Raw genomic sequence first — 23,891 nt, forward strand, 5'->3', positions numbered from 1 at the left:
ACTGGGGTTTTAGTGTATCAGTCAGCATAAAATGTAGGAAATAGAAACATCCCTAGAGAGCTCAAGCAGAACAGGGTTTAATGCACAACTTATTTGTTCACAAAGTGATAGGGAGGCCTAGGACATGGAGATAGAAAGCTACTTTCTCCATTGCAACAGGAGGGATTACAAAGAGATGAAACTAGGCTTTGTTTGGGGAAGTGGGTGTTGATATGTAGACTTGATGTTGAAGAGATAAAAAAGTTTCCATCCAATGGCTTCTTTTGGTCCATAAAATGAGGCAGCTGAGAAGACTAGCAATGAGGTCGGAGTTTTGAGAAGAAAGAAAAGGTCTGAAAGTAGATGTGGAACATGTTCAAGGAAGCTAGTACTAGTGTGAGTGCCAGAAAGCTTTCAGATTCAGTTGCTGGTGTTAATCATTAATTTATAGGCAAACAATCTTCTTAGTTATATGCTCCTTGTGCTCATGACCATTACCAAGATACATATCTGGTTATCAGTTTCATATTACAGAAATAATAAAAAGCACTCATAATATTGCTTTGTGAAACTTTGAACTTGTTTCCACTTTCCATAGCCACACATACAGTCCCAGCCCATGTCCAAATTCCATCAGAGAATGTATCTCAGTCTCTCAAGAGGTTCCTTTACTTTCAGCACCTCTGGACAGCCTTCCTCTGACCCAGACCACCTCCAGCTCCCAGCCCTGAGCTTCAGAGAGAAACGACTCTAACCGGAGCTACCTCAGATCAGGAGAGACCCAGCCCCACATCAGAGTGAAAGTAAGTCTGGAGCCCCTGCCTATGGAGGGGGTCAGTCCCAAAGTTGGAGGAGGAGGCAGTTTGAAGAAAGGACCAAGTTAGTGTTCTGTGAAAGGTTCTACTGCACAGACAAGGTGTGGATTGAAATAGCTGTGCTTCTTCACAGGAAGGTGGAATGAAAGAAGACAGAAGAAGAGAAAGGGGGTAGGGATAAAATAATTATGCTTACTAAAAGTCTTGGGGGCTATTTGTAATTCCCAGAGGTGAGATGTCTCTTTCTAGGTGTTTGCACTCTATTACTTAATCTGTGACACCTAGGCCAGTGGTCTTCAAAATAGAGCATATACATCGGAGGGTGTGAAAAGACTCTACTAGATACTCAGATAGGAGTAGTGTGAATAAGGTGAATTTTCATATCCTCAAACCTCATATGTGCTTTTCCTTAAAATTGGTTGGAGAGGCTTATTCCCCATTCCATCTCTCACAGCTGTCTTTTACTTTTAAATCAAGGCATAGCCTTTCCCTCTTTTCCCATTCCATTTTTCTCTTTCCCTGCCCTTCTCTTTTTGAACAATCCAGTCTGAAACTGTTCAGGTGTGCATAGCAAAGTCCACATCTGTGCTGGCAGTCAGACATGTTCCTCATTAAAAAAGCACAAACTTTTACCACATTCAGATAGTTTTGAATAGAGTGTCAGCCTGCGGACTCAAGGGTCCTGGGTTCGATTCCGGTCAAGGGCATGTACCTTGGTTGCGGGGCACATCCCCAGTAGGGGGTGTGCAGGAGGCAGCTGATTGATGTTTCTAAGTCTCTATCCTTCTCCCTTCTTCTCATACAAGCCCTTTGGTAGAAGGGGAATGGAGGTGGCCCCCAGCAAGGGGTCAGACCCCATGTAGTGAAGGGATTCCAACCCATGGAGGCAGCCTGACACGGGGTAGTTGAAAATCCATGGGGGGAGGGAGTTCTCTAATAAGAGTTAGAGCCAGAGCACAGTGAGGAACGGGTAGGACATGCCAGAGCCCACACCAGGTAAGGAGGGGTCCATGTGGAGGGAATGTCTAGCATAGTGCTGGAGAGGGTTGAGGAGGGCATGCATGCAGGAGAAGGAGTAGAAACATTGGTGAGAAATTGGTTTCATACTGTCAGGGTGATCAAAGAATAAATATATTAAGAATCAAGAGCCAGGATTCTCACTTTCAGAGAAGAAAGTTACAAATACTGAAGGGATTTGGGGAAACTAACACAAAATCACTAGCTGGTGATTTCAGTGTAGCCTGGGGAAGTAGCCATGGTGGACCAAGTGAAGTTCCTGAAGGAATTTACCAAGAACATCAGACAGATCCAGCAAATTATGATTGAAAGCTGGCAAAGTACTCTAAATCCCTGCTCTTAGAAACTAAGGCCCCTAACTAGAACTGGGGTGTGGCTACTTGAGAGTTGTCTGAGAGAACCCCAAGATGCCACATCATCTTCCAGGTGCTCTGGAGACTTTGTAGAACTGTAAGTCTTGTTCCTGCTTTCCTTTTTTCAAACCCATTTCCTTTGGGAAACATAACATCTGTGGTGTGGAAGAAGTACAAAGGAACAATTGGAGAAATTGTATTGGGCATTTTAATTTTGGAGTGAGTTCCTATGAAGAGATTTTGGTCAAGACTAACCTATTTGAATAGCTCAGCACTAATAGACTCCAACTTTTTGCTAAGTCACCACCTTTCTCTATCAGCTCTCTCAACAGCTTCTTAGCTCTCTGCATTGTTTCCACAGTGTTCCCCTCCCTGTTACTGGTGGGGAGGTGGTTCTGTCCTGTTGGGGAGGTGGGACCAGTTAACTTCTCTTGCCCAAGTGAGATAGTTGCCATAAAATGTTGTTCCTAACCTGACCTTTCCTATACCTTCAAGAGATACTAGTAGGACTTCATATTTCATCCTTATATGAATTTAAATGATGTCTTATATCAATTTTCCCACCAGTTGATCCCTTAAGATGGCTTTACAAGATGAGCAGCAAATGGGAAGCACAACTTATGACAACCTGCTTGGTGAGAGCCACTACACACTCTGCTTGATCGACCACCTAGATTTAGTTTTCAGCCAACTGCACTGAGTTCTGCTGTCCTTCAGGAAAAGAATCGCATAGAGCAACAAGGAGAATTCAAAATGTAGGTGCTGGAGGTGCCCATATGTGAACCTACCTGGGGTGGATTGGAGGAACAAAGAGGCCAGGCAGGGATTCTGGTGGAGCTCAAAGCATCAGCACCCAAACTCTGTCCTTACTTACATAAGATATATATTTTTTTTGGTCAATTTGCTGTTGATACGTGCAAACTAACTGCAATGTGATTATCTTGACATTGCATGCACTTTCTACAAAATAAACTCCTTATTGTGAAAGATTGGATGCGAAAAAATTCAATTGGATTTTCAATCTATTCAAGTTTCACAAGAAATTTCAACATTACATTTGTTCATTTTATTTCATATTTTCTGTCACCATTTATCCCCTCCATGCCCTCTTTAACTCCTCCCTATAAAAACTCATGAACATTACATTTATAAATGAAGGAAAACAAAGAGCTGTATTGTTCTTTAAATACAATTTAAAGAATGGGAATATAAAAGATTTTAAAATTTGTATCATTTATTTATGCAACTAAAATATCTTATCAATGGTGATATCAAAAAATTAAAGAGACTATCATTGGTAATTATAATTGAACATTGATAATTATCTGTAGTCATTTCAAGTATACAATTGGAAATTAAAAAACTATATTTATTCAAGCAACCTCAAAAATTATAAACATTTAAGATTTTTAAGAACATCTCTTCTAAATTTATATTTAACGTATTTCTCAATGAATTCTATATCATTTTTCTTATCTACACTAATAAAAGAGAGACATGGTAATTGGCATACGACCGCTACCCTTCCCATTGGCTAATCAGGGGCAATATGCAAATTAGCTGTCACCAAAGATGGCGGTTAACTGCCAACCAAGATGGCGGCTAATTTGCATATTGCCGGCAGGATGGGGCAGCGCCATCCTGCCTGCCCCTCCGCCATCCAGGCCTGCTATCTGTGACCTGTATGGCGGGTGACCCAATCCAAGGCTGGCGGGGCGTGACCGCAGCTGTCCCCTACTGGCCAAGACCCCAACCGGCTCTCCCACCAGCAGACCTGGGCTGGCCTGGCAGGCTTCGGCTTCCGCCCTCAGTCATGCCCCCGAGACCCGCTGCTGCCAGCAGACCAAGGCTGGGAGGCAGAGTTCCCCAACCTGCTCCCCCGGCCGACTAGGGCTGGGGAGGCGACTGCTGCAATCGCCCGCACTCACGCCCCAACCGGTCTGATCGCCCCGGACCTGGACCTGCTCCCGCTGGCAGACCAGGACTGGCGGGTAACCCTGGACCCACATTCCCACGGGCAGACCCAGGCTGGCAGGTGGCTGCGGTGTCTGCCCACAGTCACGCCCCCAACCCACGAGAGCGGGGAGAGGGTGGGGAGAGAGGGCTATCGCCCTCACTCACGCCCCCAACCCGCTGGCAGACCGGGGCTGGCAAGTTGCCCGACCCGCATTCCCACAGGCAGACCCAGGCTGGCGGGGTGGCTGCGTGTCTGCCCACAGTCACCCCAAAACCGCTCCCGCTGGCAGACCAGGGATGGCGGATTGCCCTGGACCCGCATTCCCCTGTGTGCACCTGCCCGTGGGATCACAGCTGAGATCACGAGCAGGAAAGGGCGGCTTGCAGCCAGCCAGTGTGTGCACCTGTGCGTGGGACCGCAGCCATGACCAAGAGCATGAAAGGGCGGCCTGCAGCCAGCCCCTGTGTGCACCTGCCCGTGGGATGCAGAAGCGATCACGGAGCAGGAAAGGGCGGCCTGCAGCCAGTCCCTGTGTGCACCTGCCCGTGGGATCACAGCTGCGATCCTGGAGCAGGAAAGGGCAGTCTTTCCCTAGGTAGCCCTGGGGATCCCACAGTAGGGAAGGGCGCCCCACCCTGGCCACAGCTCAAGGGAGAGTACAGCATGCAGTGGAGGCCAGGAGCCTGAGTGATCAACAGAGAGGGGCGCCTGCTTGAAGCCTTCAGGGTGTGGCTGGTGGTAGGCCTCCAGCAGACGCACGCGCGCACACACACACACACACACACACACACACAGACACACAGCGTCTACTCTGAGCTTCCAATGTGGTTGGGAGCAGACCACCAGTGGACACACACCCAGCAACTGCTCAGAGCCTATGTGGCGGGGCTGGGGGCAGGCCCCCAGCAGACACACACACACACATGGGGAGGGCTGCACCGAGCCTCTGCTGCCAGACTGGCCATCAGTAGGACATCCACTGAGGGCTCCCAGACTGAGGGGCAGGCTTGGCTGAGGGAACCCCATCCCCCAGTGCACGAATTTCGTGCACTGGGCCTCTAGTAATTATATAATAAACAAAAAGTGTCATATTTTTTCCATGAAACCCATATAGCCTAATCCCCTTCCAGTTTCCTACAGTGAGCCCATAAAATAACATCATTTTTCTCTGTTTGCCATGATATTAAAAAGGTTGAGAAGTATTGCCTAATTCATGGGGAAGTAATACATGTCCCATCCCTGCAGTTGCTTTCATGGTCCTTAAGAATTTACAAAATTATATATCACAAGCCTCTACCAGTTCAGGATCATTTCCCCCACATATAGAGTGAGCATATTGCCCCTCCACTTAAAGAGACCATGGCGTTTGGAATGTCTTCCCCTCCATTGTTTGGGCCAGCCCTTCCTAGACACTCTCTGAGCAGCAAGATCTCAGCCCTGGGCCTTGGGCAGCAAACTTCACAGCCATGGACACCAAATTCCCAGTTGTAGTGGTTATTGAGGTGTGACAGCCTCTTCCTCAGTACTACTACTAATTTATCTCTTTTGAAAGAGATATCAGAAGCCTGTCTTGGCCAGGCTAGGAGAGGTAATGAGGCTGGAAATCATAGAAGCCACCTACTTTTCCTGTTGGTCTGAGGCAGAGAAACCCCTAAGCTCCTGGACCCTCTAGAAATAAGGGCCTGCCTCTGGATCACCAGACATTATATACAGAAGGTGTATATTTGGGAGTGAGTCATCAGGATGTAGATAGTAGCTGGAACCATCTACACTAATAAAAGAGAAACATGGTAATTAGCATACGACCGCTACCCTTCCCATTGGCTAATCAGCATATCCTTATGCAAATTAGCTGTCAGCCAAGATGGCGGCCGGCAGCCATGCACTGAAGCGAGCAGGGAGGCTTGCTTGCTCCAGTGACTGCGGACTCCAACATTCCCCGCCTGACTTGCCGGCCTCTGAGCTGCAACTCTAAGAAACATTGTAACAAATATAGAAGCTAAACAAAACCCCAGAAACCAGCTTTCAGCCTGCCAGGATCTCAGAGCTGGAGTTATACATTGTTTCGATTATAGAACGCAAACAAACCAGATACCTGCTTTCAGCAGCAGTAGCCTCAGAGCTAGAGCCAGAGCTAAAGCTGGCCCAGAATAAAAAAAGAAAAAAAAGAAAAAAGGAGTGGTTGGGAGCTTCAGTCAACTGCCAGACTGAAAGCAGCCCTCAGCTCCTCACCCAGACCCAGTGGGGACCCCCACCCTGAAGGGTGTGTGACCAGCTGCAAACGGCCATCTTCCCCTCATCCAGGCTGGCCAGGCACCCCAGTGGGGACCCCCACCATGATCCAGGACACCCTTCAGGGCAAACCAGCAGGCCCCCAGGCCTCTATTCTATATAGTAAAAGGGTAATATGCCTCCCAGCACCGGGATCAGTGGAACCGTGAGACCTCCTGGCACCAGATCAGTGTGACAGGGGGCAGCGCCCAAACCCCCTGATCGCCCTGCGGCTCTGTGTGTGACAGGGTACGGCGCCCCAACCGCCCCCCCCCCCCCGCCACAGGCCCTGCTCTGTGTGTGACAGGGTAGAGCCATAACCTCCCCATCGGCCCTGCCCTGAGTGTGAGAGTGGCGGCGCCCCAACCCCCTGATCGGCCCTGCTCTGTGGGTGATAGAGGGTGGCACCCCAACTGCCCCCTACATGGGCCCTGCTCTGTGTGTGATGGGGTAGAGCCATAACCTCCCCATCAGCCCTGCCTTGAGTGTGACAGTGGCGGCGCCCCAACCCCCTGATCAACCCTGCTGTGTGTGTGACAGGGTGTAGTGCCCTAACTCCCCTATCAGCCCTACTCTGTGAGTAACAGGGGGGAGCTCCCCAACCCCCTGATGGGCCCTGCTCTGTGAGTGACAGGGGGGAGCTCCCCAACCCCCTGATTGGCCCTGCTCTGTGTGTGACAGGGTATGAAGCCCCAACCCCCCTGATGGGCCGTGCTCTGTGCGTGACAGGGGGTGGCACCGCAACCTCCCCATCGACCCTACCTTGTGTGTGATAGGGGGTGGTGCCCCAACCCCCCAATCAGCTCTACCCTGAGCGTGACTGAGGGTGGCATCGCAACCTCCCAATCCACCCTGCTCTGTGCATGACAGGGGGCGGCGCTCCAACTCCCCAATCAGCCCTGCTCTGTGCCCAACCAGGGGCTGCACCTAGGGATTGGGCCTGCCCTCTGCCACCCAGGAGCAGGCCTAAGCCAGCAGGTCGTTATCTCCTGAGGTGTCCCAGACTGCGAGAGGGCACAGGCCGGGTTGAGGGACCCCCCCTTCCCTCCCGAGTGCACAAATTTTTGTGCACTGGGCCTCTAGTGAGATTATAAGAAATCTCATAGGGAGAATACTGTATAAAGTGGGATGAGAAAAGGATCCAGGAAAGGGCCCTGGGGGAGGCACAGTTGAGCTGTGGGGTAAAGAAGAGGAGCAGCAAAGAAGACAGAGTTGGAGCAGACATATATACATAAGGAGCAGAAATACTGAAAGTGTGAACACCCTGAGTAGTCCTAAAAATCAAGGGTCCCAAAACTCATAGAAAAAGGAGCAAGAATCTTACTCTGTCCTTCACCTTAGTCCCATAGATAAGATGAGCCCCTTACCTGTCCAATAGTGACATTCCAGCATTCCTTTCTTTCTCTGCCCCTTGACTTAAGTCTCAGAGTTTTCTTTTTATCTTTCTCCTCATTACAGTTTTTCCCTCCTTCTCCAATGAGTCATCAGCACAAAGCTTTGGGCTCACCCTGCCTCAGTGACCTGAGGAGGCAGCGAGTCTCTTCAATTTATCGTGGCAGCCTCATCTCACTCTACCTCTGCTTCCAGATGTTCATATTGGTTGCAGGTAGGAATCCTTATATGGGAGTCTGATTCTCTGATATGAATGGAAAAGGAAAAGGTCAAAGGGAGGGAAGCTGGAAGACAAAGTTTGACAAAAATACAATGCTACTTTCAACAAGAAAGTTTTAAAAATCAAAAACAAAAAAGAAAAAGAAAATGAAATACAAATGCTATGAGATCCTGGGGAAAGTAAAGAAGTCAATTTTATTCCACTTACTAAGTATCAGGCAGTGTACTGGCATTTTTGCTTGTATCTCCTGGTCCAGGCCTGCTGGTATGTGTGTGTGTGTGTGTGTGTGTGTGTGTGTGTGTGTGTGTGTGTGTACGCACCTGAGTACAAATGTACAAATGTGCATGTGGTGGGGCAAAGATTGAAAGAAAGTAAAAGAGCCTCAAATGGTAATAAAGAAGCATTAGAGCCACAAGATAATGTAGAATAATTAATTTTGGAAAAAAAATAGCTTCTATGCCCCAATTTCTCATCTCATGTTCATGGCAAATAGTAATAATGATTCTGACATATCTTTACCACTGAGCTGCTTCAGATTTTTTCTCAACACAGTCATTCAACTATCCATTCAGAGCCATCAGAATTCCTCCCTCCTACTGACAAGGACAGAACCTGAGCTGAAGGAGTTAGCATGTCTATTCCCATCTCCTGCAGTCACATTCCTCAGGTCCCTCCCCACAGGGTGAGTTAACTAGGGCCCAATTTTTTTTAAACCTTCACGGTAAGGATATGTTTTTCACTGAAGGAAGATAGAGAAAGAGAAAGATAATCAAGGTAAGAGAGAAACATCAATTGGTTGCTTCTCCTATGTGCCCTGAAGGGGGACTGATAATCAAACCCGCTACCTGGGTATGGGCCATAATCAGGAATCAAATTGGACACCTTTGTCTGTATGGGATGATGCTTCAACTGAGTCACACCAGCCAGGGCTAGGGCTCAAGATTTAAAGGGGCACTTGCTTTCAGGATCTTGAGGACACAGCACCTGTACCCCAAAAGTGAGTGCCCCCTCAAAATTTGTGCCCTAAGTCTTTTGCTTGCCTCATTCAGCAAGGTCTAGACATCCTATTTCCAACATGTCCAACTCTCTCCTAGCTCTGTGTGTATAGTCAGGTCAGAAAAGAGATCCTCAAATTCAGCAACTATCCCATTTCAGACCTGGTCCCCAATAGTGGGTTATGATGAAAATAGCCAATCATATATGTAGTCAACACCCTTTCATTTGTCCTCAGCCCACCCTGACTCCATCTCTGTTCTCTTTTCAGGAGCATTCCAAGTCCAGGGGCCCCATGAACCCATGGTGGCCATGCTGGGTGGTGAGGCTGAGCTGTCCTGCATCCTCACGCCTCGTCAAAGTATTAAATATATGAAAATAAGCTGGACCCGAACCCTACCCTCCCAGGTGGTGCACCTGTACGAGAATGGGCGGGATAAACCTGAGAAAGCCATGGAAGAGTATTTAGGGAGGACAGAGCTTGTGAAAAATGTCATGCCTAAGGGGATCATGGTTCTGAGAATCCTCCATGTCCAACCCTCTGACAGTGGGCAGTATTGCTGTGTGATCCAACATGGATCCTTCTACAGTGAAGCAGTGATTGAACTGAAAGTAGCAGGTAATGGCCCATGTTTTTCCCCTGGACAGTTCACAGGGGCTCCTTCCTCTGATCCAGTTTTACTGGGAAATATAAAGAAGTCATAGGAGAAAGGGAGATGGCCATTATGTCTACTCACCCCATCATCCATATATCACTGCTTGGGACTAAATAAAAGATAATAAAGAGCCCTAGCCGGTTTGGCTCAGTGGATAGAGTGTCAGCCTGCGGACCACAAAGTGTCCTGAGTTCAATTCCGGTCAAGGGCACATGCCTGGGTTGCGGGCTAGATCCCCAGTGTGGGGTGTGCAGGAGGCAGCTGACCGGTGATTCTCTCTCATCGTGGATGTTCTATCGCTCTCTCCCTCTCCCTTCCTCTCTGAAATCAATAAAGATATATTTTTTTTTTAAAAAAAAGATAATAAAGAGACTCATAGTGGGAGTCAAGAAATAGGCAGGGGCCATTTGTCTTGGACTGTGTTGGAACCCTTTCTAGCCCAGGAGTCTAAGCCCCCATCTTTGTTGCCAACACTTCTTCAGAGTTCGCTGTTCTGCACACTGAGGTCTAGTCCACAGCATGAACTCTTCAGAAGCAGGGGAGGGATATATGTGCAGGAAAATGAGGTTAGGACCTGACTTCTCTCTCTTCCTCTTTCCAGCTCTGGGCTCACGTCCTCAGCTCCACATGGAAGTCACTAAGTCCAGAGAACTCCAATTACAGTGCAAGTCAGAGGGCTGGTTCCCTCAGCCAAAGGTCCAGTGGATGGACTCTGAGGGAGGAGAAATTCCAGCTGAGTCTGAGACTCACACCCAGGACAAAGGTGGCTTGTTCCATGTAACAACATCACTGTCACTCAGAGAAACTTCTCAGAAGAATCTGACATGTTCTGTCTGGAACCCAGTTCTAAATCAAAAAAAGGAAGAGCAATTCTCCACAGCAGGTCAGTTTTTTCTCTCCCTTCACTGTGCCCACAAAATGGGCCAGATACTCACACCCATAGCAGTGGGAGCTCTAAGCATATAAACTCAGTTCTGCTCTCTTCATCACACCTACATCACGCTCCCTGCCAGGACCCAACTTCCCTCCACTTTTTCTGCCTTTTCCCATCCTTTCCTGACATATTTTCCAGTCTTCACCTACTTAAACTCTCCATAGAACTGGACCTTTTTGTCTTAGTCCATTTAGGCTGGTATAACAAAATACCACAGACTAGATGGCTTATAAATGACATAATTTTATTTCTCACAGTTCTGAAGACTGGAAGTTCAAGATCAGGAGGTCAGCACAGTCAGGTTCTGGTAAAAGCACTCTTCCAGGTTGCAACAGCCAATCTTTCCTTGTGTCCTCACATGGTAGAGGGATAGGGGGCTGGAGGGGGATATGGGGTGATCTCTTTTATAAGGACACTAATCCCATTCATGAGTTAAGGACCTCACATTGGGCCTTAGGATTTCAGCATATGAATATTAATGGGACACAGGTGTTCCAACCACAGCACTCTTCACCAGAAAGCATTTTCAGACTTACTCCTTACTAGCCCTCCAATAAATAGGTCGATCTCCCCTGCTTCTCAGTTTACAACATTTCTCCTCAGTCTTTTTATGCTGTATTCTTTCTCTATTTAGATGAGCTGTTGCAAAAATGCTATGAGCCTAAACGTAGATCAAGTCCTATTGACATGCAGGACTTGATCTACCTTGTGAAATTTATATGTATGTCTCTTGCTATACATATATATTTCACTTCTTTCCTGATTTCTGCCCAGAACAATGGTCTTGCCACAGTTTTCTTAAATTTTTATATTTCTTCATAGAGGCTACTATTCATTAATAATTTTTGAATTCATAGCTAAATGTTTGGCTATAATATTCATCTATGCTATGGAAGCATTTTTCTCGTGAATCTTGATTATTCTTTTTGTCATTTTTCCATGTATAATCTTTGTACTGTTCCTATGCCAATCTTATTGTCTTACTCATTATTCCATGCATTGAGTTTTCCTGGGCCAGCTATTTCCACAGTCTCCTGTGAGGCAGGGAGGGTAGCGCAGTCTTCCACAGTAGCTGATTCTCACAATCCTACTGCTACCACAGAGACAGGCTTCTTCCTACCAATATGGCCCATATGTGTGAATATTTGCATATTCCATGCCCTCTGTTTCTCCAAACAAAAATCGTTCTAAAATGCACACCTCAGGTCCTGAGTCATTTGTTACAAACATGAATGTAGCTTTTGATCTTCCAGGTATGCCTCTCTCTTCAGTCAGTCTATTTTTGTTAATGCTTTTGACATTTGCTATTGCGTGGTCTTCTAACCATTCTCCACACCTCTCTTCACTATCGCCCATCTGGAGTCTATGTTATCATAGCTATTTTTAGCAAACTTTACACCTATTTTAGTCTGGTGTTTGCAGTTTTTTTATTTGTTTAGTTATTTTTTTGCTGATATTTTATTTGCACTAAAAAATGACCATGAGAGCAAGAGGAGAAAAGTGGAATCAAAGTGAAGACCTACATAATCTGCCCTCTCTCTAGCTCTTAAATTTCATACTGTATTTCCTTCTCTCTCACACTGAGCTCAGGCCTTTTCATTTGCCATTGCCTCTTACTGGAACACTCCATTCTGGCTTTCTTCTTAGTATAATTTATTTATGATTTGAGAGGGTGACACGGTGGAGTCACACCACAATCCTGCTATGTCCCTAGCTCCAGTCCCCCTCATCTCCTTCCATACTCACTCTTCATTGCTTCCTTCATGACTGTGACTTAACCCCCCTCCTCCATAAACACACACACACACACACACACACACACACACACACACACACACACTGAATTATATACCTAGATTATAAAGGAAAACTCAACTTTCTTTTACTCCTGCCTCCAAATTTACCTATCCAGACCCATCAAAGCCTCCGCTGAACTAAAAGCCTTTCATCTAGTAACCTTAGTCCTTAGAAAGAACTTAAAATAAATGTGCAATGAAAATGTGTACCTGTCAGTACAATATCCACATACATTCCAAAGAGCAAGTCAAAGCATACTGACAGGTAGAGAGGGAATAAGGCTTGTCTAAGACAATTTGTCCATCCAAACAAGGTATAGCTGAGCACCAAACTCACCAAATTCAAGTTCTCATTCTCCTAGCCCAGAATTATTTTCAGAAAAGGAAAGATTAACTAGGATGAAGTTTGAAAGCTGGAGAGAGAGCAAATTACATAGGTCTTCACTTTAAAAAATATATATTTTTTTTATTGATTTCAGAGAGGAAGGGAGAGGGAGAGAGAGAGATATAGAAACAGCAATGATGAGAGAATCATTGATTGGCTGCCTCCTGCATGCCCCCTCCCCCCTCGGGGATCAAGTCCACAACCCGAGCATGTGCCCTTGACCAAAATCAAATCTGGAACCTTTCAGTCCTCAGTCTGATGCTTTATTCACTGAACCAAACTGGCTAGGGCAGGAGTGAGCAAACTTTTTGACTGAAGGGCCACAATGGGTTCTTAAACTGGACCGGAGGGCCAGAACAAAAGCATGGATGGAGTGTTTGTGTGAACTAATATAAATTCAAAGTAAACATCAGTACATAAAAGGGTACGGTCTTTTTTGTTTTTTAGTTTTATTCATTTCAAACGGGCCAGATCCTGCCCGTGGGCTGTAGTTTGCCCACGACTGGCTAGGGCATGCCTCTTTACTCTTTACTCAATAATCTCAATTCTGTTACATTGCTACTTTTCCATGGGAGAAATAAATTCTTTGCTTACATTTATTTTCTGAACAAATAAGCTGAATATGATAATATTTGAATGGTGGCTTGAACTTACTAATCTATATACGTAAAAGGCTAATATGCAAAGTATCCCCTCATGACCTCGATTGCTCTATATGATGTGTGCCGACCATCAGGGGGCCGTACGGATTGAAGGAAGGCCCCAGCCGCAGCCAGAAGGCCCTGATCAGCCCTGATCACTGGCCAAGCCTAGGGACCCTACCTATGTACAGAATTTGTGCACCAGGCCTCTAGTTAACCATAATTTGAAAGGGAAATAGAGATAGAGGGAGGATCCACAATGTATTACTGTTAGAGGGAATATGACTGGTGATTGACTAAGCAAAAAGTGAATGTGGGAACAACTCTCTTCAGAAAAACTGATTGGAGGACTTCTGTATTTCAGTTGCTGTGCCCATCAGTGTGACTGGGCTCACCAATGCACTCATCATATTAAGTATATGTATGGTACTTGTGGTACTGACTTCCATCACCATTGGACTTTATTTAAACAACAGGCTCAAACACCAACACAAAACCAGGTAAAGGTATTCTTTTTTTTTATAAAAATATTTCTGTCCTTGACCTTCCTGTTTAGGAACAAGATCAAAATCAGCAAAACTCTGCCCAGAGGAAGTCAGATTAATAAGACTCTAATACCTCAACTATAAAATATACATTATTTATATAAACTTCTTTGTGGATTATAAGAAATAATTTACATAAAGCATCCTTGCCTTGCAACAACACAAAGGCATTCAATGAAAGGCTATTATAATTATTGTTATTATTAATGTTGTGGGAGAAGAAGGAGGAACAAAGGTGATGGAAGAATCAAAGGTGATGGAAGGACCAAATATTTATGATACACTAAACATGCACAAGGAATATGAAGCATTCATTTATGAGGTCTTACATGGACCACCAATGGGTAATAATCATTTTGGTATCATAGATCTTTTGCCTAAGAAATAAGAATATCCCCTGGCTGGTGTGGCTCAGTTGGTTGAGCATCTGCCCATGCAACAGGAGGTCACTAGTTGGATTCCTGATTGGGGCACATGCCTGTGTTGCAAGCTCAATCCCCAGTAGGGGACATGCAGGAGGCAGCAGATTGATGATGACTGTTATACTTAAACTAGAGGCCAAGTGCATAAAATTTGTACACTGGGGGTGGGGGTGTCCCTCAGCCCAGCCTGCACCCTCTCCAATCTGGGACCCCTCAGGGGATGTCTGATTGCTGGTTTAGGCCCGATCCCTGTTTAGACATTCCTCTGTGGGATCGGGCCTAAACCAGCAGTCAGACATCCCTCTCACAATCTGGGACTGCTGGCTCCCAACTGATCACCTGCCTGTCTGCCTGATTGCCCCTAGCTGCATCTGCCTGCCAGCCTGATCACCTCCTAGCCACTCTGTTGCCAGCCAGGTTGCCCCTAACTGCCCTCCCCTGCAGGCCTGGTCTCCCTCAATTGACCTCCACTGCCACCCATCTTGTGGCAGCAATCTTGTGATGACATAGGTGCAGCCATTTTGTGATCACATGGGGGTGGTCATCTTGTGTGAGGGTGTGATGGTCAATTTGCATATTACCGCTTTATTATATAGAATGTATAAACACAATGAGATGCATCTGAAACTAATCCTATCTAATAATAGACAAACATGGTAATTGACCATACCTCCGCTACGCTTCCCATTGGCTAATCAGCAGGATATGCAAATTAACTGCCAGCAAAGATGGCAGCCGGCAGCCACACAGCTGAAGTGAACATGAGGCTTAGTTGCTCTAGTGATGGCGGAAGCCAAGGTTCCCCGCCTGACGCGGCCCAGCTCTGAGCTCCGGAAGCAACAATGTTTCAATTCTAGAAGCTAAACAAACCCCAGATACCTGCTTTCAGCCAGCCGCGGCCTCAGAGCTGGAGCCAGGCCTCAGAGCTGGAGCCGGCTCTCAACTCCAGTGACAGCTTTAGAAGGTAAATAAATCCCAGAATTAAAAAAAAGAAAAAAAAGAGGCTGGGAACTTCAGTCGTCCGCCTGCCTGAAAACGGCCCTCAGCCCCTTACGCAGACTGGCCAGGCACCCCAGTTGGGACCCCCACCCTGAAGGGGATGTGGGCAGCCTGAAAACAGCCATCAGCTTCTCATCTATGCTGGCCAGGCACCCAAGCGGGACCCCCACCCTGATCCGGATCACCCTTTAGGTCAAACCAGTCGGCCCCCACTCGTGCACCAGGCCTCTATCCTAAATAGTAAAAGGGTAATATGCAAACTGACCCTAACAGCAGAATGACTGGGAATGATTGATCACTATGACACACACTGACTACCAGGAGGCAGACCCTCAATGCAGGAGCTGCCCTCTAGTGGTCAGTGTGCTCTCACAGGGGGGATCTCTGCTCAACCACAAGCCAGGCTGATGGCTGCCAGTACAGTGGTGGTGGTGGGAGTCTCACCTGCCTCATCAGCAGCGCTAAGGATGTCCGACTGCAGCTTAGGTCTGCTCCCCGCTGGCAAATGGACATCCCCCGGGGGCTGCCGGGATGCCAGAGGGATGTCTGATTGCCAGCTTAGGCCCAATCCCCCAGGGAGCAGGCCTAAGCCAGAAAGTGGTCACCCCCGAGGGGTCACAAACTGCGAGAGGGCACAGGCTGGGCTGAGGGACCCCTACCCCCGAGTGCACACTTTTGTGCACTGGGCCTCTAGTCCTATATAATAAAAGGATAATATGCAAATAGACCAAACGACAAAATGACTGGTCGCTATGACCCACACTGATCACCAGGGGAAAGACACTCAATGCAGGTGCTACCCCAGCCCACAGGCCTTGATCACCCTATTGGGGTATGCTGGCCAATCTCTTAGTCCCTTCCCCTGGCCAGCAGGCTCTAATTGCCCAATGGGGAACAGGGAACTGGGGGCGGGTGACGGCAGATGCGGGTGGCACCAGGCCAAGGTCCCCACCCCGACGGTCTTCCCACAAACAGAGGGAGACTGGCATCAGGGGCCAGGGCCAGCAAGTGAGTGGGAACAGCCAACCTCTTGGTCTTTCCCCCTGGCCGGCAGGCTCCAATTGCCCATATTACCCTTTTATTATATAGGACTAGGGGTGGATGGCAGCAAGAGACAGGGCTGGCTTCCAGGAGGCGGGGCTGGCTTCCAGCATCCAGGGAAGATTGCCCTGATTGCAGGCCAGGCCTAGGGACTGTACCCATACACAAATTTCATGCACTGGGCCTCTAGTATAAAATAATACTGAATGACAATAAAATACTTTATCATTGGGCTTCCAGAACCTTCCATTTTAGATGAATTTGTGGACAAATTAGACTATTCCTCAATGGTTGCCCAAGTATTCTCTCCAATATCCACAACTATCATTTAAAAATCTATAAGAGTGCAGGGTGGAGGGGGTCAAAGGGAAAAAAAGGGGGACATCTGTAATGCTTTCAACAATAAAGGTAATTAAAAAGATAAACATCTATCATTAAAAAAATATTCAAAGCCAATGCAAAATAAAGTGAATAAAATGTAGTTTGTATTTTTTTAGTCTATTATTAAAAAAACCTTTGAACCCAGAAAACCAAGATGGCGGCATAAGTAAACACCGGAAATTGCTGCCTCACAAAACCACTTTAAAAATACAACTAAAAGACAAAACGGGCATCATCCAGAACCACAGGAAGGCTGGCCAACTGGAAATTCTTCAACTAGAAGGAAAGAGAAAAGCACACTGAGACTCAGAGGAGGTGTGGAAGTAAAGTGCAGAGGTATGGAGGCGCATGTGGAAAGGGCTGGCAACTGAGGACGCAGCTGTCTTTTTCAATCAGGAGGGAGACACAAGCTCCTGTTCTAAACTCCAGTTCCAGGCAAGTCTTTGGGGACCCAGACTCATACGGGGAGAAACTGGACTGTCTGGCATTGGGTGGAACTCGAGGGTGGCTTTCTCTCAGAGGTGCTTGCAGCGATTACCCCGGGACATTGAGACCCGGGGCCTCTTAGGGCAGGGCTGAGGATCAGCCATAGCTGTTTGCTCTGCCCTGTTGATTCCCTGAGACCCCCCCCCCCCAAGCTGTGCATAGAGGCTTTTGCACATGAATGCCCTGGCCCTTTGCAATCTAAAATTACCTAACTGCAGCTGCATCCAAAAGAAGGCCGAAGGCCCCACAACAGCTTGCATTGCTTCACAGCTGAGCCTCATCTGGGCACCTCCAAACTCCAAACAAAAATGAGGAATCTGCAAGTCTTTCCATAGCTCCTGCTGGGTAGCCTCAGGAAGAGGCTAATTTAGCACCTCCTTAGAGATCCAAGAGCCCGTGTACCCAGTGGTCAGAGTGGGACCATCCAGATTACAACTCCTCAGATCCATATGGACACACTCAGGGGGAAGACTAAGTGAGCACCAAAGCCCCACTGAAGCAAGTCTTGCCCCAGAAGGGTGTTTCCAGCACAGAAGTTCTCCCACCATAACCACAGCTGATTCTCACAACCAAATGACCTGATGGTCAATTCCTCCCAGTGATACCAACTACAATCAAGGCTTAACTACAACAAGACTGTGCACAAAGCCCACAAAGGGGTGCACCAAGAGTGTCTACCTCAGGTAATTGGGGAGGCTGAGCCACTGGGCCCTATAGGACACCTAGCACACAAAGCCACTCTACCAACACAGGGAAGCAGCCAAAATGCAGAGACAAAGAAACAGGTCACAAATGACAGAAATGGAGGAAAGCAAACTACTGGATATAGAGTTCAAAACAACGGTTATAAGGTTTTTCAAGAATTTTCTAGAAACCACCAATAAATTTAATGAGGTCCTCAATAAGTCTAGTGAGACCCTTGAGGATATGAAAAAGGACCAACTAGAAATTAAGCATACACTGACTGAAATAAAGAATATTATACAGAGTTCCAACAACAGACTAGAGGATCCCAAGAATCAAGTCAAAATTTTAAATATGAAGAAGCAAAAAACGCCCAACTGGAAAAACAAAAAGAAAAAAATTCCAAAAGTATGAAGATAGTGTAAGGAGCCTCTGGGACAACTTTAAGCATACCAACATCCAAATTATAGGGGTGCCAGAAGAAGAGAGAGAGCAAGATATTGAAAACCTATTTGAAGAAATAATGACAGAAAACTTCCCCTACTTGGTGAAAGAAATAGACTTACAAGTCCAGGAAGCACAGAGAACCCCAAACAAAAGGAATCCAAAGAAGACCACACCAAGACACATCATAATTAAAATGCCAAGAGCAAAAGACAAAGAGAGAATCTTAAAAGCAGCAAGAGAAAAACAGTTAGTTACCTACAAGGGAGTACCCATAAGACTGTCAGCTGATTTCTCAATAGAAACTATGCAGGCCAGAAAGGAGTGGCAAGAAATATTCAAAGTGATGAATAGCAAGAACCTAAAACCAGCAAAGATTACTTTATCCAGCAAAGCTATCATTCAGAATTGAAGGTCAGATAAAGAGCTTCACAGGTAAGAAAAAGCTAAAGCAGTTCATCACCACCAAACCAGTATTATATGAAATGCTGAAAGGTATCCTTAAAGAAGAGGAAGAAGAAGAAAAAGGTACATTAAAAATTATGAATAACAAATACATATCTATCAACAAGTGAATCTAAAAATCAAGTGAATAAATAATTTGATGAACAGAATAAACTGGTGAATATAATAGAATCAGGGGCATAGAAAGGGAGTGGACTGACAATTCTCAGGGGAAAGAGGTGTGGGGGGTGCGAGAAGAGACTGGACAAAAATCATACACCTATGGATGAGGACAGAGGGGCGGTGCGGGGTAAGGGCAGAGAGTGGGGTGGGAACCGGGTAGGGGAGCTATGGGGGGAAAAATGAGGAACAACTGTAATAATCTGAACAATAAAGATTTAATTTAAAAAATCTTTGAACCCAATTTAAAATAAGATGAATAAAATCTAAAAAATAAAATTTCCTTTAGAGACTTCTTTAGCTGTATCTTATGAAATTTAATGTATTGCATTTTTTATTATTCAGTTCAAATATTTTCTATTGTTATTTCTTCTTTGGCCCATGGAGTATTTATAAATGTGTTATTTAATTTCCAGATATTTGAAAATATCCAAGATATTTCTAGTTTAATTCCATTGTGGTCAAATAACATGATTTTCTTTTTTTTAAATTTATCTTTATTGTTAAGAGTATTTCAGATGTCAGGAGGAGGAAGATGGCTGCCGATGGGAAGGCAGACTGCAAGACAGTGTGAGAGTGAGAGAACGAAAGGAGAGTGTGGAAATACCGAGAGTATAAATTTGTGGGTGAGCGATAGCTATACTCGAGGGGGCTGTTGTAGACTGCCGGATAAGGCTCCCCTAACCAGGCAACCTCCACTGCTGCTGAAATCTCTCCGGGAGTGGCCGGCTCAGCCACAGAGACCGCGCCATCTTGAGTGGCTGATATCGGAAGCATATACATCCAGAGACCCTGCAACCACAGCACCCAGGGACCAGCTATGAACCCAGGAACACCGGATCTCAAGCAGCGTGAATACGTGGACTCAGATGAGCCCTGCTCCTCCTCACGGAAAGCAGAGAGAGAACTACATAACCAAACACTTGGAGAAGAGAGATCATGGGGAGATAAAGAAACAGCCCACATATGAAAGAAAAACAGGCATCACCAGAAATGGAAGTAAACAAAATGGAGGCAATGGAGGCAAGCAACCTGTCAGAGAAAGAATTCAGAGAAATGGTCATAAGGTGGATGAAAAGAATGGAAGACAAATTCAACAATATGTGTAAGAACCAAGAAGAAATGAAGAACCAAGAAGAAATGAAAAATTACATCACTGCTCTAAAGGACTCAATAGAAAGCAATAATAGTAGACTAGAAGAAGCAGAGGACTGCATCAGTGAGCTAGAAGACCAGGTAGGAAAAAATACCCAAGCAGAGCAGCTTCTAGAAAAAAAAATTAGAAAGTAGGAGGAGAGCCTAAGAGAACTTTGGGACAACACCAAACAAAACAACATCCTCATTATAGGGGTGCCAGAAGGAGAGGAAACTGAGCAAGGAATAGAAAACCTGTTTGAAGAAATAATGACAGAAAACTTCCCTGATATAGGGAAGAAAAAGAGTATTACAGATGTCTCCCTTTTTTTTCCTATTGACCCCTACACCTCACTTCTACCCACTTCCTACAAAAAATATTATTTTCTATTATTTAAATCCTTTTAAGTGTATTGAGACTATTTTCTTTCCCAGCATATGGCCTATCTTAGTATATATATTATGTGTACTTGTAAAGACTTTGTATTGTACGTGTTTTGTATTATATTTGTATTGTATGTGTACTTGTAAAGAATTTGTATTTTTATTGTTGGGTGGAATATTCTGTAATATCACTTAGGTCAAATTTGTTGATGTTGTTATTGAAGACTTTAAAATCCTTTCTGATTTCCTGTCTACTTGTTTCAGCAATTACTAAGAAAGGAGTGTTGAAATTTTAAAGTATAGCTGTGCATTAGCCTATTTCTCCTCTTCAGTTTTATCAGTGTGCTCTATTTATTTTGTTTTCTGACACTGCACCAGCCAGGCCAGCTGTCCCACCACCACCATGGATCCCTCTACCATAAAGCCCACACAGTTCAACAACAGGCCTAGGAACAGGTTTTCAGATGAGGTCGAGAACCCACTCCTGTCCAAACACAAAGAGGCAGAACTCCGAAGCTGGATTGAGGGTCTCACAGGCCTGTCCATCGGTCCCGACTTCCAAGAGGGTCTGAAGGATGGAATTATCCTGTGCACACTCATGAATAAGCTGCAGCCAGGCTCAGTTCCTGAGATCAACCACCCCAAGCAAAACCAGAACCAGCTAGAAAACTACTTCAACGGCATGAAGGCCATGGCTAACTACGCCATAAACTCCACGCTCGAACCCAATGACTTGTTTGAGGTGCAGATGTCTCTTCTGGCTCTGGCACAGAAGGCCAAGACAAAGGGATGGCAGAGTGGTGTGGACAGCAGAATCAAGTACTTCGAAAAGCGGGAGAGGCATTTCCAAAATACAACCATTAATGCGGCCAGTGCATCATTAGGCTCCAAACAGATAGCAGCCGGTGTGTCAGCCAGGTGGTCATGATGGCTCCCAGGGCCCAGAGGCAAATCTTTGACACCAAGCTAGGGACTGACAAGTGTGACACCACCTCCATGTCTCTGAAGATGGGCTAAACCAGTCATGGGCAAACTACGGTCCGTGGGCCGGATCCGGCCCGTTTGAAATGAATAAAACTAAAAAAAAAAGAAAGACCGTACCCTTTTATGTAATGATGTTTACTTTGAATTTATATTAGTTCACACAAACACTCCATCCATGCTTTTGTTCCGGCCCTCCGGTCCAGTTTAAGAACCCATTGTGGCCCTCGAGTCAAAAAGTTTGCCCACCCCTGGAAACACATGGCGCCAAATGTAGAGGCCAAGTCTTTGGCCTGAGCGAACAGACATATGACCCCAAGTACTGCCCAGTGGCCAATGGGATCCAGGGCAAGCTGGAAATTTCCAAAGCCCAGGAAACACCCTTGAGTGCCTTCCTACTACCAGGAGAAAGCTGGCTACTGAGGCCCCCCTTTTGGGGTATCTCCCACATAATCACCTCATCTGGGTTTTTCTGGGTTTTCATCTTGTTTTTCATTTGTGATGTGATGGGTTTTTCTGGGTTTTCATCTTGTTTTTCAACGTGTTCAAATGCTTCCAGCTGAGGGTCTGTAAAGGCCAGATCCAGATGTGTATGGGGTGGGGTCACTGCCAGGGCACATCACATCGCAAATTTCCCAGCAGGCTCTAAGTAAAGCAGACAACTATCTATAATGTGGGTGGGCCTCATCCAGTCAATCAAAGGCCTTAAAAGATTGAGATCCCTCAAAAAGGAAGGAATTCTATATCTACACCACCTTCAAACTTAATACTGCAATATCTACTCTGAATTTTACAAATACCTTCTGGAATTTTCAGCCTATGGCTAGATCTGAAAATTTCAGACTTACCAGTACTCACAATAGCCACAAAATCTGACTATACATGGGGTGATGGCAAAGATGTATTTCTTTTTGCATAAAGAGATTCTAAAATGTACTGTTGTTGTGACAAATACACTACTCTTTGCATATAATAAAAAGCATTGAATTATACACTTTAAAAGGGTGAATTGTATGATATGTAAGTTACATCTCAGATTGATTAAAATATCTACCACTGCAAAATAAAAATATTTTAAGCATATTAAATTAAAGATATGAAAGTAACATCCAAGAAAAGTAGCTAAAAGAGATAAAGGTTATTTATTTGATGAACAGAAATTACAGATGAACTCATACAACTTAACAAAAGGAAGATAAACAACCCAATCAAAAAATGGGCAACAGATAAATACTTTTCAAAAGAAGACATAAGGAAAGCCAAGAGACATATGAAAACATGCTCAAAGTCACTAGTCATCCCAGAGATGCAAATCAAAATGACAATGTGGTACCATCTCACACCTGTCAGAATGGCTATCAACAATTCTACAAATGACAAGTGTAGGCAAGGATGTGGAGAAAAAGGAACCCTCGCGCACTGCTGGTGGTAATGAAGACTGGTGCAGCCACTGTGGAGAACAGTATGGAGTTTCTTCAAAAAACTAAAAATAGAACTCTCAGTGATCCCACTTCTGGGAATATATTCCAAGAAACTAGAAACACCAATAAGAAAGAATATATGCACCCTTATTTCATCGCAGCACAATTTACCATAGCTAAGATTTGTAAACAGCCAAAGGGCCCATTAGCAGATGAGTGGATTAAAAAACAGTGGTGCACAAGGAATACTATGTTGCTGTTAAAAAAAGGAATTCTTCCCATTTGCAACAGAATGGATAGAACTGGAGAGCATTATGCTAAGCAAAATAAGCCAGAGAAAGATAAAGATCACATGATCTCACTCATTTGTGGAATATAATGAACAACATAAAGTGATGAACAAAAACAGATCCAGAGAAGCATCAATCAGATGCTCAAACCTCAGAGAGAAGGTAGGGAAGGGTGGGGGTAATGGGGAGAAATCAACCAAAGGACTTGTATGCATGCATATAAGCCTAACCAATGGACACAGACAACAGGGGGGTGAGGGCATGAGTGTGTGTGTGGGGGCGGGGGGAGGTAATGGGGAGTAAGGACACATATGTAATACCTTAATCAGTAAAGAAAAGAAATTAAAAAATAAAATAAATTGCAGATTTAACCTCAGCCATTATCTCTTCAAATATTTCTCCTGCCTGATCTCTCTCTCTCTCTCTCTCTCTATTTCTCTCTCTCTCTCCCCCTCCCTTCCATCTGGGGTTTTAATTACATATGAGTGTCAGTTGTTTTTTTTTCATTGTTCCACATCTCCAGATGTTCTATTTTATTTAGTTGTTTTTATCCTACTCATTTTGCTCCTTGCACTTCAGTTTACTAGATAATTTCTATTGACTGACTGGTGTTTCCTCATTTTGCTGTCTTTGATATTACAGTTTT

At 45.3% G+C, this 23,891-nt stretch overlaps 1 protein-coding gene across 1 annotated transcript; it reads left to right on the forward strand.

Annotated features, from left to right (window-relative positions):
• The first annotated feature begins 565 nt into the window (after nt 1-565).
• On the forward strand, nt 566-23,502 carry LOC139017382 (selection and upkeep of intraepithelial T-cells protein 1-like). Its single transcript, XM_070425709.1, is given in 8 exon segments — nt 566-782; nt 2,732-2,919; nt 7,851-7,998; nt 9,269-9,616; nt 10,255-10,536; nt 13,774-13,909; nt 20,932-21,413; nt 21,416-23,502. Coding segments are annotated over 6 exon segments (1,533 nt in total). The 5' UTR covers nt 566-782; nt 2,732-2,919; nt 7,851-7,868; the 3' UTR covers nt 21,571-23,502.
• Nucleotides 23,503-23,891: the final 389 nt, after the last annotated feature.

This window comes from Myotis yumanensis, unplaced genomic scaffold, assembly GCF_028538775.1.
Source record: "Myotis yumanensis isolate MYYU_CA2020_CCGP unplaced genomic scaffold, mMyoYum1.0.hap1 SCAF_10, whole genome shotgun sequence".
In the NCBI taxonomy this organism is placed as follows: domain Eukaryota; kingdom Metazoa; phylum Chordata; class Mammalia; order Chiroptera; family Vespertilionidae; genus Myotis; species Myotis yumanensis.